The 18999-nt window shown below is 38.3% G+C and overlaps 1 protein-coding gene across 1 annotated transcript in view; it reads right to left on the bottom strand.

Moving 5' to 3' along the window:
- RANBP17 (RAN binding protein 17) overlaps positions 1 to 18999 on the bottom strand; it is a 161363-nt gene that overhangs the window by 23693 nt on the left and 118671 nt on the right. The window contains exons 22-25 of the mRNA XM_085299592.1: positions 17302 to 17384; positions 8898 to 9112; positions 7527 to 7665; positions 2259 to 2425 (exon numbers count right to left, since the gene is read on the bottom strand). Of these exons, the coding sequence (XP_085155718.1) occupies positions 2259 to 2425; positions 7527 to 7665; positions 8898 to 9112; positions 17302 to 17384 (604 nt within the window). The remainder of the gene's footprint in view (positions 1 to 2258; positions 2426 to 7526; positions 7666 to 8897; positions 9113 to 17301; positions 17385 to 18999) is intronic.

Here is an 18999-nt window from a genome sequence, read left to right on the forward strand (position 1 = left end):
CCGAGAGCAGCTTCCCTCTGCTCGAAAGCGAAGCAGCGCCGTGGCCTGCGGAGACCCACCTGGAGAAAGTGTTGCGACTAGTAAATAATTGCAGTTATCATTGCATCAGTTTAGTTTAAAGAGCTGACAAACCTCTCTAAACTCCAAGCRCAATTAGTCATTAGGGTCTAGTTTTTCAGCACTGTTAAGCAATTTGTAACCCATTCCTTTTAATAGGGTTATGCATTACTTAACCGGCACAGATGTCTTGAAAACTGAAACCGCTGGTTATGAAGCAGCAACCTTGTTCATTAGCTTCCATGATAGTCAAATCATCTATAAAAACAGTGTTTAATGGCCAGCCGATGAATAATCAATGTCTCACTTTTCATCCGAGTGTGAAAAGGAGAATAATCTAATACCTCGTCCCTCCGGTGAAGAGCGAGGCCTTGGGTTGCGTTTCCATTCAGGGCTGATTTATAACCCAGTGGAAACCTGATGTAAACATATGATCAATGAGTCCCATCATTGCTGATAATAACCCCCAACCGGCCCACTCCCTCATCTCAAAAGCCATCCCTTCAGGCTATTAGTTTCGTCCAGCTAATCCTCTGCACGATTCCTGCCTGCTGCTTTTACCTTGGCCATCCGTTCAGTCCAGCAGACTCGCAAGTAATTTTATACGCAGCAGAGAGCGGGTGGAATTGATTTTTCGCTCAGTGCTCCGTTCCCATCTGAATAATTATCAATTTTACTGCCTCATAAAGGGAAGAGTCAAAATTTCAAATCAATTCAAAAGAGCTTCTGAGACTACAGAAACTGTGCATGAGAATAAAGGTCAAAGTTGTCAGCGACCCCRGGAGATGATGTCAGATATTAGTACACCGAGCAGTTGACATCAGAGGCACTCAACATGATATGACTGGTGCTAATGCAAATCATATTTATGCTGACTACTGGAGACCAGCCATTAATATTTAAAAGAGTACGTGAAAGCCTGCATTCAAAATAAATATATTCTACAGAATAGGAAGTTAATAAAGACAGATCACTGCTTAGTCATATGCTGTAAATTGAAAGATTACTGCATATTAACAGATCAAATACTACATTAAGGATGCTGCAAATGCAAGGAAGTCCCGAGTCCGGGTTGCTACTCTGTCCTCTACGTTTAAATCCTTGTACACAAGCCACCATACTGAATAAGCTGACATGACTAACTTCTTTGCTAGTTTCCGCAAAACTCCTGTTAGACAAGTAAAACATGAGTACTGTGACAAGGAAATCACATCATACTCTGATAATGATGTCAATAATAAACATTACTGATACTCTCACAATATCCTATATACTCTCAGGAATGTATTACTTACATTACTTTTTAACTTCAGTGACAATAATAAAGAAATGACAGTAACAGCCGTGTGATGACTGTAACTGTACAGTTTTTCTCCAAACGACAGCATGTCTTTTAGAAAAACACAAAGATAACTACAATAGCCACCTGCACTTTGATAACAACTTCTCTCTTTGTTACAGCTTCCAGACTTGTGAAATGTGTCTCCTGCAGTGGCRTCTTTGGAGCTGTATCAGGAATCTAGGGATTCTTGTACATAAGCACGTTTAAATAGCATAGTGAAATTCTAATGGAATGTGGCATGAAGTAAATTTGGAAATATGTAACTATTAACATCTTGATCTCACCATAATGCACTTGGGCTATAATAAACACGAACAAGTTGGGAAGGGTAAATCTTTCCTAAGCACTGCAGCGACCACTTCCTTTTCAGAAGCACCAAATTTAGTTTCTATTGTATTTTATCTTTAGCCAAAAAAAAAAAAAAATCTAACTATGACTCACCTACTGCAAAATAAAATATTCAAACTCAATAGCGAACAGTCTTTCAACATACACATCTAACTATCAAAATGTGTGGTTCAACGCCATAAATTCTTCTTCCTCCTCCTAAAATATTTTAGAAAGTTTTCTGTACCATTTTTCTACAGAAATGCATCGATCTCGCATACCTTATTTTGTGAGCAAAAATGAAACACAAATAAGAAGTTTTAAGATGGGAACACAGAGCAAAGTATAGTACCTACGCTTTTCAGCATGACAAAAAATACCTTCCATCTTCAGCTGTCATGAGAASCCAGTTGAAGCTGCTCAGGGTTGCCTACCAGCTTACGGAGATTGGTTCTGTTACTAAATGGTCAACATTACCCTGGTGTTCAATACCATTAGAAAATCAGAAAAATTCAGAAATTTAATGATTCACCTGCTGTAATACTTCCGGGTTCTGCTGCATGAAATGAAGCAATCTTTGTCCATCCTGTGAAACTGCTCTACATCTTAGGGTCTTCTTGCCTTCTTTAGCTATGTGCTTGAAGAGGTAGGTAACAATGTAGTCTAAACTAGCGCAACAGCTGGAGGAGACAATTGTATCTGCATTGAAAAAAAAAAAGTAGTTTTCAAATTGTTTACGTTAAAGAAAAATTAAAAACGATATTTTGATACTCGGAGAGCTTAACTTCAGTAATCTTTCTGACCTTAGACTAACTGATACATCAACAAGACTATTTCTGATGTATGAAGTGGCCAGCTCTGGAGATTACTTCTCCACACAGTGGTATCAGTTCTTCACTTTATGAGTGCCTGGATATCTCCATGTACTAAAAGTCCTATGAATTTTTGTGGGATCCTGTGTGAATGCAGCCACTGCTCTGAAAGTTGAGAAGTGCACAGTGTGATTTTACTGGTTGGTATTCAGCTCCACATTCAKAGGACTCTGGATGCCTGCAAACTAAAATTCTGTTTTGATCTCCCTCCTGAAGAGTCAAGGTTAAATCCAAAGAGTTATTGTCAAGATTTCTATCAAACAGTATTTCATAATGCTTCCCTGCCCCTCGTAGCTTACATTTAGTATGTCAGGCAGCGAACGAACCAGGGCCGTGAAAGSTAATAAAAAGATGATCACAGAAAAGGCAGCGGTTGCTTTATTTAAGAGCTAATAATCCAAGTAGGTTAAAATATATTAAGTATGGCTGGTCACTGGCTAATATTTCATAAATGTCCCCAAAACAGAAATTCATGACAGCAAAGGATACTGTTGGAAAGCAGAAGCAAAAGCCACTTCATATCTTTACTTACTGTTTCTGTAAGTAAGGGAGATTAAAAGCTTAAACCTATTTGCAGAGTAAATGTGTCTGCCTGATTTATGTAAGTTATTTTGTTGCTAGGTGTTGCCTGCTGTGCCGCTGCTGTGAAAGAGGATTCTGTTCACTTATATGCATCAGCATGATGAGGATAATAGTGTTTTGGTCCTTGTTGCTCAYGCACTCTCCTTTCGTCTTCCTCTTGAAAATAGTAGTGCAGCCCTTCCCCCTTACCAGCTGCTGTTTCCTTCTGGCCTGACACCAGAGAGATTTCTTGCACCCATGAACAGTGGCTGCAACTTTAACATTTGCAACTGTGACCTCTCTCAGCTCCAGTTTTGTAGTTTTGGTAAGAGACACATTTTTAAAGAACTGCTGGTTCCTCAGGATACCAACACCAGCTGAAGCTGTGTGTACGCGTTCACTGCTTTATTTTGCTGAGTGCACGGTTTAGCCATAACTGAGATTCTCTGCAATTGCAAACATCATATCCAAATGAGAGGAGCATTTAGGACTCCATCCTGCTTCCACTGACTTCAGCTAGAACTTCTCTGGGCCCTTTATAGTTCACAGTATTTATTTTAGATGGGCCACTGGAGTAAGAGATGTGTGGGGGTTGCAAAAGGAATTAAACTGTTAAAATGCTCATTTTGAGGGAAAAGGGATTAGAAGGATCCAATTAAATGTACTTTGAATTCTTTAAACTATGCTAATTTGGAGGCCTGCCAACCTTGCAGTGTTCATTTAAACACATCCCTCTAGACACTGAAGTATTTTGATCTGTGTCTGTTTAACTCCTTAAGCTCTGTGCTGACACTGTTAACTCTTTGCCAYCTAAAAACTTACTGTATTTTTCTAACAGCATTCTCAAATAAATAYTGAGAAAATATTTACAGGAAAGCCAGCTACAAATGGACTCCTAAGACTTGATTCTCCAAAACATCCGGCTGACTTACAGCAGGAGGTTGAAGTGATCTAACAGCTCACAGAAGTGAGCTGGGATGTCTTGACTCTGTCTCCACTGGACCACTGGATTTCCTAAGGTTGAATTTAACAGAGCAGGTTCTTAGAAAACGTTGCCTGMACCAGGCTAAGTTCAAAGTTATGATTCTTGCCAGAGTAGACAGCAGAATCTGGCGTTCGTTGTGCTCTCAACTAAGAGAGTCCCGCATATAAACTGGAAATGCAATTCAAGGTGGAATTGAATCACCATCAATAACAACAACTGAGATATTTGAAAATACATATTTCATAGGAGGGCTCTGCTGTATTTCTAAACCAGTGCTTAACTCTATTTCTTTTTAAATTGAATAATACAAAGTAAATCACTATCATCAGTTTACAAAACAGCAGTAGTTCTAAACATGCTGATACTGTACAAACAGATATTTTACATTCGACAGTAAGTGATTTTAGCAGGACAGCAGACAGGTCTATGTTATCATTTGCTCATGAGAATCTGATATGAGTGTTAAGAGCTACTTAAATTTGCCCATAACTATATATCAAATATGCTTCTCTATGCTCATTTTTCCTTTTGATTGCAAGGATATAACAGACAGGGAGCGTCAAGCAAACTCCCTTGAATGACTCTTCTGGGCATGTGGAACCTTGTGGTGGAGCAGAATAGCTTCTCACTAAATCTTAATGAGACAAGCCAGGCAACCAAATAAATAGAATAAACAAGTGAAACAAGGAGCTACCAATTCTGGGCTATAGAGAGAAGAAACGGATGGAAAATAGAGACAGGGTAATAAAAACGCTCAGATGAAAGCTTGGATATTCCGGAAAAAATGCAGTCAAACCAAGTTTCTTACTTCCAGTCAGCTCTTATTATTTTTGAACTAATTTAGGGGGAGGARGGTTAAGCAAGCAGGCTGTGGTCGCAGAAGATGCCCAAACTAGCTCCACGTGTGTCAGCGTGGCTCCAGTCACAGGTCAGTACAACTTTGTTCATACAAAACTGGGCTCCGTGGACAACACCTGCTGGCTAGGCAGGTGCTGCTGGTGGGGAAGGGACGAGGCTGATGACTCCAGGCATCGGTCATCATCACCATCATCAACTGSCCCTTTTTGTTTTCTTCTTCTCCAGTATGCATTCATTTTATGTTTTTTCAGGGCTCAATTAACACACACTTTTTAATTATCTCTGCTTGTTTGCCTTATGTAGGTAATCCCAATCAGCCATTAGCTCACGTAACTGAATGCTGAGTATGTACATTGGAATGGRTTATGTTATCCCCCCAAAAGTCAACAAAAAACAAAGTAACTTGAGGGTATCTTTTGGTCTTAACACTATGACAACAGCATGCTGAAGGGGAATTGGTTTGGAACAGTTTGATGACATTACTGAATCACTGTAAATTAAAAGATTTTGTGCCGTTTTTCACATAAAGATAAGGAGACAGAGTTAAGTGGTATTTTCCCTGTCCTTCGCTTCCTTACAGTTCAATACCAGTATTATTTCCCTTTGAGACTAAACCTGGAAAGTAAATGGATTTAGCAATTTAACATCTAAATTAGGCAGCGAGACAGAAAAAATGTTTTACGTTTTCCTCAATGAATAGCATACTATACTATTAATCATATGAGAATTAGAAAAGCTTCACAGAAATTAGTGACAACATGCCAGGCAGACTACATTAAAAGGCTCTGATCCACTGAGTCAGCTGTGAAAAAGCCAGGTAAACACTTTAGAAGAAAACTACTGGAGTGTTTATCTTCACAAGAAAAGCTCAGATGAGGACTTCCATTATAGCTGATTTACAGCCAGGGGCTTCCTAAGGCATACGTACTCTTCCATAGGATTTATAAAATGTGGAATCAAGCAAGGTATTTATCCAGAAACAGAATGCACATTCCTTAGAAAAAAGGATTTGGGGAATGTTTATCCTATAGCTGATCACAGTGAGAGCCTCAAAGGTTTCACATGCATAGAGGGCATGGGGGAACGTCAGACACCTTTTTCCAGGAAACAGAAGTGATCTCTTGGTATTTAAYTTCTAAAATAAAAGGCTAGCTATTTCATTTTTATAAGCATTTCCAGAAATGTCTTGAATGTTCTGATCAGTTTAAAACACRATTTTCCTTCCGAAGGCTTATACCCCTGACCCTACTATTAGGGGGGGACGTTTTTGTGGCATTGATGCAATTCACTGAAAAATAGGTGCACTGGGTTACACTCACCCACTTACCAAGGGCACAAGGATGTAYGATGTGACAAATTAACTAGAGATTGTTAAAGTAAAGTTGATAAGTTAAGTGAATCACTAAAATGAAGATAGCCAATAGCTCAAATGGAAGAGATGTAATGTGGAATAACAGCAGAGATGGCAAACACAGCCTGCTAAATTGGTGGCTGTCAATCAAAGCAACCTTCAGCACAATATATTCATTTGCAAACAATAAGCAYGCAGACTCACAGCAGAACCATCCTACAGGCTGAAATTGCTGTACTATCATTATAAATGACAAAGCACTCAAAATATTTGGGGGAAGATGGATTTCAGCATTATATAATAAAATGACTTGAATACTTCTTTACTACTGTTGCTTAGCTATTCACTTCCCATTTTCTCTCTAAGATTGGTTTCCCTCTTGCAGCAGAAACTGCTGAATGTGTTTAACATAGCAAATGCTTTGTGAGTCTCACTGCATTCACGCATTCCTATGGGGCTTGACTGACACTTGGCGGTAATGAGAAACACTAGTTATTACAGAGAAACATCTATACACACAACTGTTAGACATCCCCATTTTTCTCTTAATACATCACCCTAATCAGTGAGGACTACAGTAAGGTTTTAGGCAGCTTCCTAGTCAAAAAATGTATAAATGCATGATATTCTTGCATAAATGCATGATATTCTTGCGTGACCAAAATGTAATTAATTTATTTTTTGTTCCCCTAAATGCCTTGTCTCCTTCTCTGTATCTCAAATGAATTTTAACCAGTCCCTCCCCAGATAAAATTTTCAGACAGTAATCTGGTAAAAAGAGTACATTTAACAGTGMAAAAGAACTAAATGACCTGCAATCAGGCTGCTACATTTTTATCGTCATTCAAAGTATGCTTCTGTTGCACTGATTCCACTCTGAAGTGGAATTACACACAGGAARCACTGAATAATTAAAAAAAAAATCAAGTTCCTCTTTTCTACTGATAGAGATATCTTTAGATTTCTGAAATCATCCCATACCTGTGCAGAATAGGCACTATTTATACAACAGCTGTGCTGATCAAATGAAAACAAAACCCCGCAGATTCCTGTCTGCATACTAAGACATTTTACTTCTGCCTGAGCTTCGCTGAAAATCTCTCCATTAACTTGGAGATACAAATAAACCTTAAGTACCTATTCTTTCTTTAGCTGAGTTTAAGTAATTCTTACCTAGTGCAGTAAGTCCTTCAGATATTGAGGTAAGAATATAGATTAGGACCTGGGGTTCTAAACTGGTAATGAAACTCATATGATCTTGGGTCAGACACTCCAAAAGCGGGTAGTAGGCCTGGCTTAGTTTTCGGTATTGCTGAAAAAGAAAGTATACATTGATAGTAAATGTGGGTATTATCAACATTAACCGTTGATAGAAAAATTATTTTACGTTTTTTTATCATGTGATCAATTATAATTTAGCCATTAAATCAGGACCTTTTTACAGATAAAATATTTTCTGTTTTATGGTATATTTCTACTTTTCAAATTTACCATAGACTGTAAGCTCCCTATTAATCTAAAATAAACCCTTTGTAATACCATAACGGTATCACGCTTTCCCCTGCTGCGCAGCTCTCAGTCTAGTAAAAGCAGCATTCCCCGGTGTTCAGGGCATCAGTTCGACAGGATGGCAGCCGGCAGGAAGCCTTCCTGAGGTTTATCACACATTTCCCCAAAGCCTCTCTGAGATACGCTTTTGTACTTCAGCTCACTGACTTCCACCAGGGTCCGTGAAGGCAAAGGCACCTGCCTGAACCCGCTGGCACAACCAGCATCTTCCTCTTAATGACCCTTATTTAAGGCATTTATTTTTACAGTTGCTAGGAGAGTGCCAAATGTGTATATTTTGCTATACAGCCAATACACTAATTTGGTCTGACAGCAACTTTTCCAGTTCTAAGGACTGTGGATTTTTTTTTTTTTTTTTTTTTTTTTTTGTGGCCGGCACCAATCTGGGTATTAACCATCTCTATCTATCTGGCTTGTCCCTTGCTGCGAGAAAATGGCAGCTGTGAACAAAAACGGCATCAAAAAAGTGTCGCAGCTCTAATTCAGGCTGATAGGGCACAAGATTTGCTGTCTTCCCACAGAGGTAAAAACATGGTGTCAAGACACCAAAATAGCGTACTTGAGTTTAAAGATTTTAATCTCACAGAAAATCTTGTACGAAGTTAAAAATCTTGTAGAAAATACACAGTTACAACTTACAGACTGAAACTAATTGCAGAGCAGCTGAATCTGTCGGGATGTTTGACAGTGCATCCAGGCAACTTAAAGAGGTGTACAAATATCAAAAGGGCCAGAATCGGGCTCTTCGCTTTTTCAAGACAAACTTACTGAAAATTCTGGAAACGCTGCTGTCTCAGACGCAGTCCTACCATACCTGCCATTTTAGACGTCACTATATAAATAAATCCAAGTAATTGGGCTGAAAGCTGCGTTTGAGCTGTTCTAGATCCCTCTGTCTCATTATAACAATACAAAGCCTGTGGTGGTGTTATTTCATATTTCACGTAAAGACTCCCAAGATGAGTAATTGCTTACTAGCAAGTCACTGTGGGATACTGAAAGCAGCATTTTGACAAAGGCCTGAAGTACATTGTCAAAGTGGTTGTCCCCATACAACTTGAAGACGCCAAAGCTGACATAATTTCCACATAAGGCAGATTTGAGTGCAGAGTAACAGATGGAAATGCCCTTGAGTTTCAACGGATAAACCTGATCTTTTGACAGAGTCCCAAGAGAGAGGATCTGATTACCTGTTTTCATAAAAAGAAAGAAAGAAAGAAAGAAAGAAACTTATATAAGCAGTTGAAAATCTACAATATTTTGATGGCACTATCTAAATTCCATTTTTTTGCCTTTCATTAATATTTGCATGAAAATTTGTTTCTGCAATTGATGTAAAAGATCAGTCAGGTAGGCATGACCAGAGCTTAAAAGCAACCAAAGAATTAGAATGCAAAAATAAAAATAAAAGCTGTGGAATTTCCACTATTGATTTACACCCATGACTGGGTCCATTACCATGAATTCCTTAATCTGAACAGAGTTGCAACACATRGTTTTATAGTTTCACATGCTGTAGCATAGCCTGGTTTTGACCCATTATCATGAAGGTCTCTTGGGATGATTGCTGATGTATACATACACTTAATATATCCCTCAGAAAACAAATATGACCATTATAAAAGCCTCTATTTTACCAGTCACAGATGGGAATGACTTTAATTAAACTCCATGTTTATAATGTAAAAATTGCAGCTAACTGTAAATATTTGCTGTTGCTATTATATTAACAGGCAATAATCGCTTTTCAAGCCACTGCGCAGCAGCACAGTAGATCCTCCGCAATCCTCCATACCAACCTAACTATTCATAAGGCCTCACGATCACGTTTTCTAAGTATCTTGTAATAATTTAATGCTCATCTTCACACCACTCCAAGTTAGTTTGTCTTCATGACTAAAACATGTTTTTGTAACCTTAAGTAATTAACGAAAGTGAGTTAAAATAGCGGAAAGGAACACAGCAAAGACGAAGCACTGAAGTTCTACCATGAGGCAGCCTCATCAGGTCAACCCCAAGTGACACTGYCCTTGGCAAGCCTGGCTTGCACTAAAAACCAACTGCCTGCTCTAATACTCCGTTATTACTCAGTAGTACCTCCTGCTTGTAAACTAGACAAAAACGACACATAAGCTTGCATTTTTAAAAGTATTCCTACAAATAAAAGCACAAGAGTCTACAGTGCAAACGCTCAACTCATCGGCTTTAGCTATCTAACTTAGTTGTTGTGACTATCACAACACCTTGGCTCAAGGAGCAGCAAGTGAATTGGACCATTCGCTGTTTAAAACCTCAATCACTGCCAGCTGCGAGAGGCAGGTATGACAAATAGATTTGGCTTCTCTAATAGGCTATGCAAACATGCCCCMAAAACTCTTGCCTGAGATCGCCCAGAAATCACAGTGGTGAACCTGGGAACTGAACCCAGAAGAACTGAACCCAGAACTTYCGCAGAAGCCACAGAACAGCAGCCAAAACAATTGAATTGCTTTTCTTCCCCTTACACAGTTGGCTACTAAATAGTAGCGTAGCAATTACTGGTGTCCATTCACAACTAATGTTTAAACTAATAAAAGCACAAGGACATAATGTTGTCTAATACGTATTAAGGCCTGATACGAAACTGAGCCTCCACACAGCTCTCGCTTCCACCCATGCAAATTCCCATCTGCGGATCATATTCCTGYCTTACTGTGATTCTTTTTTCTTCATGTTACTTATTACCAACTAGGAAGAACTTACATTTTACACTTCGAAAAAGGAGATGGAAAACATTGTTTCTAAACATGTCACACATCAAAATACTACCCATTTGGTATAGGTTAATGCAATATCATAAAGAGGAGGACAGTTACCATTTAAAACATTAATGTTCTTCATCACTTCAATCTAATACAAGGCAGCATATCTGGCAGATCGTAAAGGAGTACCCCAGTATAATAAAAAGACTATGAGTCCAACCAGGGAATTACTTAGAAGTGGTAACTGAGGCCTGTAAGAAGTGGGAATGGCATCACTACAACTACAGAACTACCTTAAGAATGACTTCTATCCAAAAGACTGTCTTTAAAAAGCAGAACACATCAGAAAAAGAAGATCTTCTTCTCATGTACTTGGATAGTGTTTACTGTAATACTTTACATTACCTAGAGATTACCTTTGAATAAAATTAAAATTAAAAAAGGTAAATTCCTTTTAGCCTCCTACAGTAACCACTTAAGACATCCCAGCCATGTCATCTGAATTAGCGTTTATCTTTTTGACATGACTTACTCTTGAATGTAAATGAGAAAATCTGTGAATTTCAAATTCTAGAAAAAAATTCAATTCTGTTTGTGAGATAAAGTAGGAAGGAGCATACTTTTTTGTTGTTTTTGAAAGCCACTGTATAAACAGCATACAATGCTTACAACAACGGACAAAAAGATAAAATTTCTTAATGTAGCCTTATTTGGTTTTCTCCACTATTAAATGCTCAGTTGAAAAGTTCTACTTTAATAATACAAATACATATCTGGCTGCAGAAACCAGGCAAGGCAAAATCCTATTCCCAGGGCAAGGAGCGCCTTTGACGTCATCGCTGAACTCTCCCAGCATGGCACCAGGGGGTCCGAGCTCCTTGAAGTACTTGGTAAAATATGCAACAACAGACGGAAAGAGCTCAGGACCTGTCAAAGTGGCAATTAGCTACTTAATATGGAAATTAATTGGAAGTCAATGGAAAAAACAGAATGTTGAGGAAAGAGCTGGAAAGACACTAGGAATACTTCAGCCTCGGAACACAAAGTCCAGAAGCTACACACTAGGGCAGATCTTCCATCATTTACTATTGCAGGAAAAAAGACTCTATAATTAAAACTTTCTGTTTATCAACATAACACATTCAATATCGGCAGGCACAAAGCCCGCTCCCTCACCCYGGGCAGGCAGGGCAGAAGAGCAGATCAGTGCCTAGCCTTCTGGTGAAAACCCGGAGAGGAATTTGGAATTAGTGCGAGACAAAAAGCTGCTTTTTGCAAGTGGATAGTGCCCACAGAGAACTGTTCTGCGCTTGTGGGCCCATTCTAAAAGGGTCTAGGAGCAGGAACAGCTGAGTCCAGATCAGCAGCAGAGGTGAAAGACCTCGTGGTCCCTTTCACCAGTGCCCCAAGCCATCAACCTATGAGTCAGTGGATRGAGCGCTAGAACAAAGAGTAGCGCTTTAGCATTAGTTATTGAAAAAAAAAATAAGTAGCATGGTGCTATGCCTGACTAGATAAAAAAAGAAAAAATGATGTAGTTGTAACATTTAGCAGGAGCTTCAGGGGAATATTTTCACACACCACAGATACTACTGAACATAAACTAATTGAGTGAGGTGCTTGGAATCAGGTCAAGAATGGCTCCTTAGCCACGGAGGATCTGTTTACACTTATAATCCCTGTAGTTGAGGACCAAAATATATTTTTATTCATTTCTATTGTTAAAAGGAACAAGAAATGAAATCAATGTAATAATGATCTTTTGCCTACATAATTTAAAAATTATGTTCTAAATTATGTTCTTGCCAAAATGAAAACTCTGTAGCGACTGCTCAGGCAAGTTTTGGTGTCACTATTGAGTGTTAAAAATAAAATTTTTAAAAAATCAACTTACACCAAATTCTTAAGGCTCTCTGCCCAGCGGGAGCACGTCAGGATGAGCACCTTCCCTTTCCCTGTCCTCCTAACTGCTTCTTACAGCAGCAACTATCAGACAAATATCATTACCTTATGGCTGAGTTTCATTTCAGCAGGGCCTGTTCTACATCTCAGTCCAATAAGCAGTATTTATAACAATACAACTAAATTGTGTTTTAATGTGTGAGAACTGGATGGAAGTTAAAAAATGACTTTGGTGAGCTTAAACAAAGGTTGTGAGAATTTATTTTATTTATAAAGTAAAAATTTATATTGTGCCTTTTCCCCTTTCATATTTTTTATTATTCACTGCTGCCCCAGATGGACGGTTTTGAATATACACTTCCCAGGCATTTAAAATGTTAGGGCAGAATAAGGAAGCGGCCATATATATATTAAAAAAAAAAAAAAAAAGTAAAACATGAATCAAAGATGAGAACTAGCTTCACAACTAATTTTTTAAAGCTGCCACAACAACAAAACACGTGTAAAATCTCTCAAATCAGTACAAAAAATCAGCACATGCGCACAGCCAAGATAAATTTGCCAAAAAAAAAAACAGGCTATCAAGTCTGAGTCCATAYTGCGGAACAACGATTGTGAAAAAAAGGAGGGGAGATGAGCAGTAACTGAGAACACTTTTAAACTAAGCTGCTGATTAAAAATACCTATTATACAGCAAGAATCAGTTTTACAACTAAGTTTAGACAGAACGGATTACCCCACTAAGTTTTGAAATACATGTTGGAGAAGCAATTTAAAGCTCATTAGAAATAATTGTGTCTGGCTACTGGAAAACGTGGCAAAATTTAATCCACATCCAAATGCTACCTGGGCTGTGAGAGCAGGAAATTGTTTTGTGCTGCTGTGGCTAACCTCCTAGCTGACCTTGAGCAGTAACTGCTCCAACAGCTGAAAGCTGAAGCAAAATTAAAAACTTACATCAAAGTATATCATGACAGAATGTAGATAAATAAAAACAGCATATTGAAAGTATTATTTTTATGTCAGTCTCCTGTAATGAAAGGGAAGAGGTTTACTAAAATGTAAAGAAACCACAGAACAAGAAATAGATGCTCCCAAGCTGCACCGAAACACCATTCCTACACAACTGGGAGTCYACAGACACATAGCAAGGAGAGCTGCCCATACAGAATTAAAAGTGAAATATCCTGGGGGTGAGGAACGGTAGACTCGGCCGTGCCAAACCCTTTCAATTCTCTCCTCTCAGCTGCTTATTTAATCGCTCTCCCACTCCGTCAGGCTGGCTCTAGCCCCAACGGCCAAGGCCCAACACCCTTTGCCGAGCAGCAGCCCAGCCCCAACAAGGACAAGCGACTATCTATGGGCTTTCTGCATCCGGCACCAGGGAGTACACCCGTGACCGCACAGCGTCCACAAAGACACTTTGGTGGCAATTCGTCTTCAGCGCTGTACCGCTATCCGCGATGAATCAGCCCGAAGGAGGTCCCTGAACACAAGGCAAGATCTGTTAAGCAGAATTAAGCACTCATTGAGGTGCTAATTTTCAGGAAAAAAAWGTATTTTAAAATGTATTCACTGTCAACTGAAGCTGCTTAGCATACCTTAAAAATAGGCATTTGGGGATTTTTTCCTGTTTTGCATCAGAGCATAAGTAATCACTGTCCACCAGTCTAGAGGAGGAAAAAAMGTATATACTTACTCTGGAGTAAAAAAGAGATTTCAGCACCCATACTCACACACATACCTATCCACACCCCACAYAAAAAAACAGTTCAACCCACTGACTTCTCCATTTTTTTTTTTAAACCCAAGGATACATTTTACAGAACACAGAGATAGTAAATGGAGGTTCGTACATAAACGGGCATCACAAACTTCCGCCAAAATTAAGGTGAAAAGAAAGTGCCATACTCCAGGCTACCAAATGCTTGTTCAGAGAAGTTATTCCCATTTAAAGAACAGTACAGGAGAGAGCGGACTTACAGAGAACAAAGCCACACAGAAAATAAATTCCAAATGATTTTCATCACCTGAAGAAGGTCCCATTTGCACAACAGTATCTGCGTGTTATCCAAGACTGCCTTGATCAAGTTGTCCAGGATTAGGAAACTCAGTTGTACAACAATTACCACTAATGAACCATGTTTTGATGTTGGTGAGAATGATCATCTGATGCCATGCTGCTTCTGTTACTAACCCCTCGCCTGAGTGTTGACAGTGCAGAGATATGTATCAGACCACATTTTTATATATACCTACACTTACAGACCAAGAAGGTTCCAGGTGTACCTAAGCTGTAACTGGAAATTTTTTTTCTTGTTTAATTTGTTGCCAGTGAACTTTAAGAATAACCAAGTCCTCCTTTTTCTCCCCCCCCTTCTTTAAAAAAAAACAAAAAACAAAAAAAACAAAAACAAACAAACAAAAAAAACCATGTTCTGTACATCATTACACATAAGAGAGAAGTAGGGAAAATCCTGTACTAAAATGAATGGATTACTATAAAGTTTTCTTTACACTTTAAAGCACAATTTAGATATTAAGGTTTTCAGAAAAGCATTTGAAATGAACACTSATTCATTTAGTATCAGCATTTTTATAGGGATTTGTATGTTCAAAAGATCACACAGAAATAAAGCAATGGATCCAATACAAGAGATTTCTAAACAAATTATATCTATTCTRTATCCCAGAATGGAAATCTCAAAAATGGTAATTGCTGATAAATGCTAAAAAATTTTAATAGCAACTACTCAAGGCTAATTCATTGTAGTACCTTGAAATACTTACAATGGGCAGTAAAACCTCTCACACTAGAGAAAACAATTTTTCCTTAGTGGTGGAAAGACATCATCCAGAGCTCTTTCAGAAGCTGATGATAATAGAAATGTGTTCTAAAAGTAAACTAACCCCCCCCCCAATCGCCCAAACACCAACAGCCTCCTACCCAAACAGGAACTATGATTCTGAATAAAGAAATCTCTCTCAAAAATTCATTGATGGAAAATATATAAAACATTCAGTGTAAGCTTTCTTCCACTTCCACCTTTCTTCCACTTTTAGTAGTCCTTTCACATCTTTCTATGACCCACATCTCCAAATAGATGCCGTAGCTGCCACATGCCTTCCATGAAAAGCATCATTTAACRAAGAGGGCAATAGGTGTTTGGTACAGGCTTGAACAGGCTCCACAGCTCTATGCCTTAGCTTTAAATCTTAAATCTGCACTGTCCTGAGATTTCYCGAGAATGCATAATTAAATTCTAGCATGAACCAGAAAATGTCAGCTCTCCAGGCACAAAAGCTACCAGTACTTCAGGGCTGACAATTTTCTGAACCTCACCTACACACCATAAAAGCTGCATTTAAGAGCAAAAGGTTTCTTTAAGAAAGTGTTTTGTAGACATAAGWTATGAATGAAACACGCTGAAGCCAACTATTGTGGCTGACTCAGCAAGGTTTAGAAACTGGATGCTGACAACCAAGATGAATGGGTGACCAGTGATAAGACATCTTTTTCATCAGGGCAGAAAAGATGGTAAGGATTGAGGGGAAAACATGGACAAAGGGAAACAAAAATTTAAATGCAATGGGACCAGGAACCATAAGACAAGGGAACTCTAAGCAACAACACTTTTTTTTTTTTTAAGCATAAAGCTTACAGCAATGAAGTGCAAATTAAATACAAAAGTTGACAGCAACTAAGATTAAAATCTAAACGTTCACCTTACATAAGGAAGTTTTCCTTATACGGAAAACTTGATTTTTATTTTGTTTAATCGTTCTAATAAATTTACCCAAGAACACAATCAAGAAATGTGGCACCATACTCCTTGGTATACTTGAAAAAGAAACAGAGAAATGGTTTCATAGGAAGTGAGAGTTAATTGGGTATAATTTTTTCTGCTGCAAGTAAATGCTTTATGCATTCTGCATATACTGTTTGTCTGCCCTAAAGATGAGATGCAAAATTACACTTGAAGTTTTTCATATAGGCAGCAATGTAACACTTACAATTTCTAGCCCCCAAAATGCAACCTGAATGCAGTAATAACAAATTCGATGCACCAGTTTTCTTTCTTCAAAAGTAACAGGACACTTATGAGTCATTTATGATTCTTCCTGTTTATACAAACTACAAATGACACTGCTCTACAAAAACTTGGTAATGTTCCTTTCAAAATATTTAGAATGCAAAATTGCAAGCTACAAAATTATCTTAACTCTAATATAAACGGTTGGTGTCAAAGACCTGTTGCAGCTGCATGCGTGAGTGGGAGTAGTAAAATGGAGCAACTTATTATAAACACTTTTAACAGTGCTCTAGGGTAAAGCCGTTACAGTTCTATTATGTTTTGGAACTGCTGAAATATAATTTGAATACATAAAATCAACCCACACCTATCAATCAGTAGTCTAGATCAAGYACCCGGTGCGTATTTGTATCTTTGCTGACGTATATTTACAGTTGCTGGAAGACAAGCAGAGAAGTCAGAAAAAATGATATAAGTAACAGTGATACAGGAACGAAACCCAATCTGTGAATGTAAATGAGTTCCAACGGTCTGGACCAAAAAGCTGTGTACTATATAAAGGGATGATACTCACTGTATATATCACAGTCCTGCTCCATATTCCACACACCCATTAACACTCAGAAATACAGCTAACAGGATTTTTATATCACAAGGCAGGCAAAGAATTACACTGCAGAGAAAACATTAATGAATACCTACCGTACGTACAAATCATTTTACTAGCTTCTCTGAAGAGAAGAATTCCATTTGGAGATGATACATCAAAATTTAAACGTTGCGATCTAAAAAATAACAGCAAAAATATTCAGATGGTCATCAAAGCAGAAACCTGCAATGGATTCATTCCTAAAATAAAAAGAACGTATTTGCTGATTACAAAGTACAATTATTTGATAAACTAATTGTAGGTTTCAATCCAACTAGATGCACACTACAGCTATCTAAAAATATTGCAAAAAAAAAATCATATCATATGACAAAAGACAAAACAACTTCAACCAGAAGTGGGAACTCAGCGCACACTGCCTCGCATAGCGAGTGGTGAGCATCGGGTGTTCACACGCAGTTCAGCAGAGTACTACAATGCTTCCGTCATCCAAGCAGTTAGGCAATACTTTTATCCTTCCTTTTGCATCTGTCTTGCTTTTAAAATCAGCTAATCCCTACTGGTTATTCTGCTACTTAAAATCTGTGRCAATTATAAGCCAGTTCTCTGATGTAAATTGCAACATACGCTTTTTATGGCAATTCAGACCTGAAGAAGATTGCATCATGTTCTCTCACCTGGTGCAAATATATTAGCAAAGCCCAAAAGAACCATTCTATTCCCAATCTGGACATGCAAGAGAGATCTTGCCAAAGCCTCTGTGGCATCTTTCCAACATGTCTATGCGATAAAGCTGCCTAACTCCTAGTTTAGGCCTAAGTGAAAACTATTGAGCACTTAAAAGTCAAATTTGGACATAGGTCTTAAGCTTCTAAATAAGCAAAACTTACCCTTAATCTTTACTTAGAATGAATGGCAAAGGAGTCATCACTGTGTGATATAAAACAGAGTATTGCCTGGCTGATGTATTTGGCACTTCTGATTGTAGGTGGAGTCCTTGTACGACCCCCTAGCATAGAGAGAGTAGCAGGTACCTTTCTTTGCTGTAATCCCAGTTTTTTGTTGTCTGAATCCCTATTTCTGCAGGGTCCTTTGCTGCAAATTCTGCAGTAAATCTGGGTCTTTATAAATGAGTAAAATGTGCCCTGTATAAAACATCCGTGTATTTGATATGCACCAAATGAAAATGGCTGGCAGAGGTTAAAAAAAAAAAAAAAAAAAAAAGAACCAACCAAACAAAAAACAAATATCAGAATGGCATAATGTACAATCTGATACTCTGCAACATATTTTAACCATGTTGAAGTATATTGTATAATGCATTCTAACCTGTAAAAGCTAATGCAGTACACAACTCATGAAAAAACTCCATCCCAGATGATGTTTTCTAAGGGGAACAAAGCAGATTTTCTGAATATCAATAGGTAGAAGAATAACATGAATACAGAAAGTAGCTTGAAGAGCTGTCTTTTGCATAAGACTTACTGTTGCAGATCCTCTTTGCTTTTGTTTACTGTTATTAGAGCTCCGTGTTTAGGTTTTAACAACCTTCTCCTTGAAATAAGCTGCAGCAGTATTAGATTGTACTGCTTGTGTACTGTACCGTAAATAAAAACAGATTAAACTTTTCCAGCAATCTGTTACATTACTACCAGGATAAAAGACATAACCTACGCAAACACAAGAGGAAGTCACAGCAAACACGTCAGTCCAAACCAGAAATGGGGAACTCTGCCTTAAGGTCCATGTAGCCGTTCAGGAATCAGGTGCACGTTATATGCGCTAGCTTT

Source organism: Rhea americana, unplaced genomic scaffold (assembly GCF_003343005.1).
Source record: "Rhea americana isolate MKP2758 unplaced genomic scaffold, rheAme1 scaffold_150, whole genome shotgun sequence".
NCBI lineage: Eukaryota > Metazoa > Chordata > Aves > Rheiformes > Rheidae > Rhea > Rhea americana.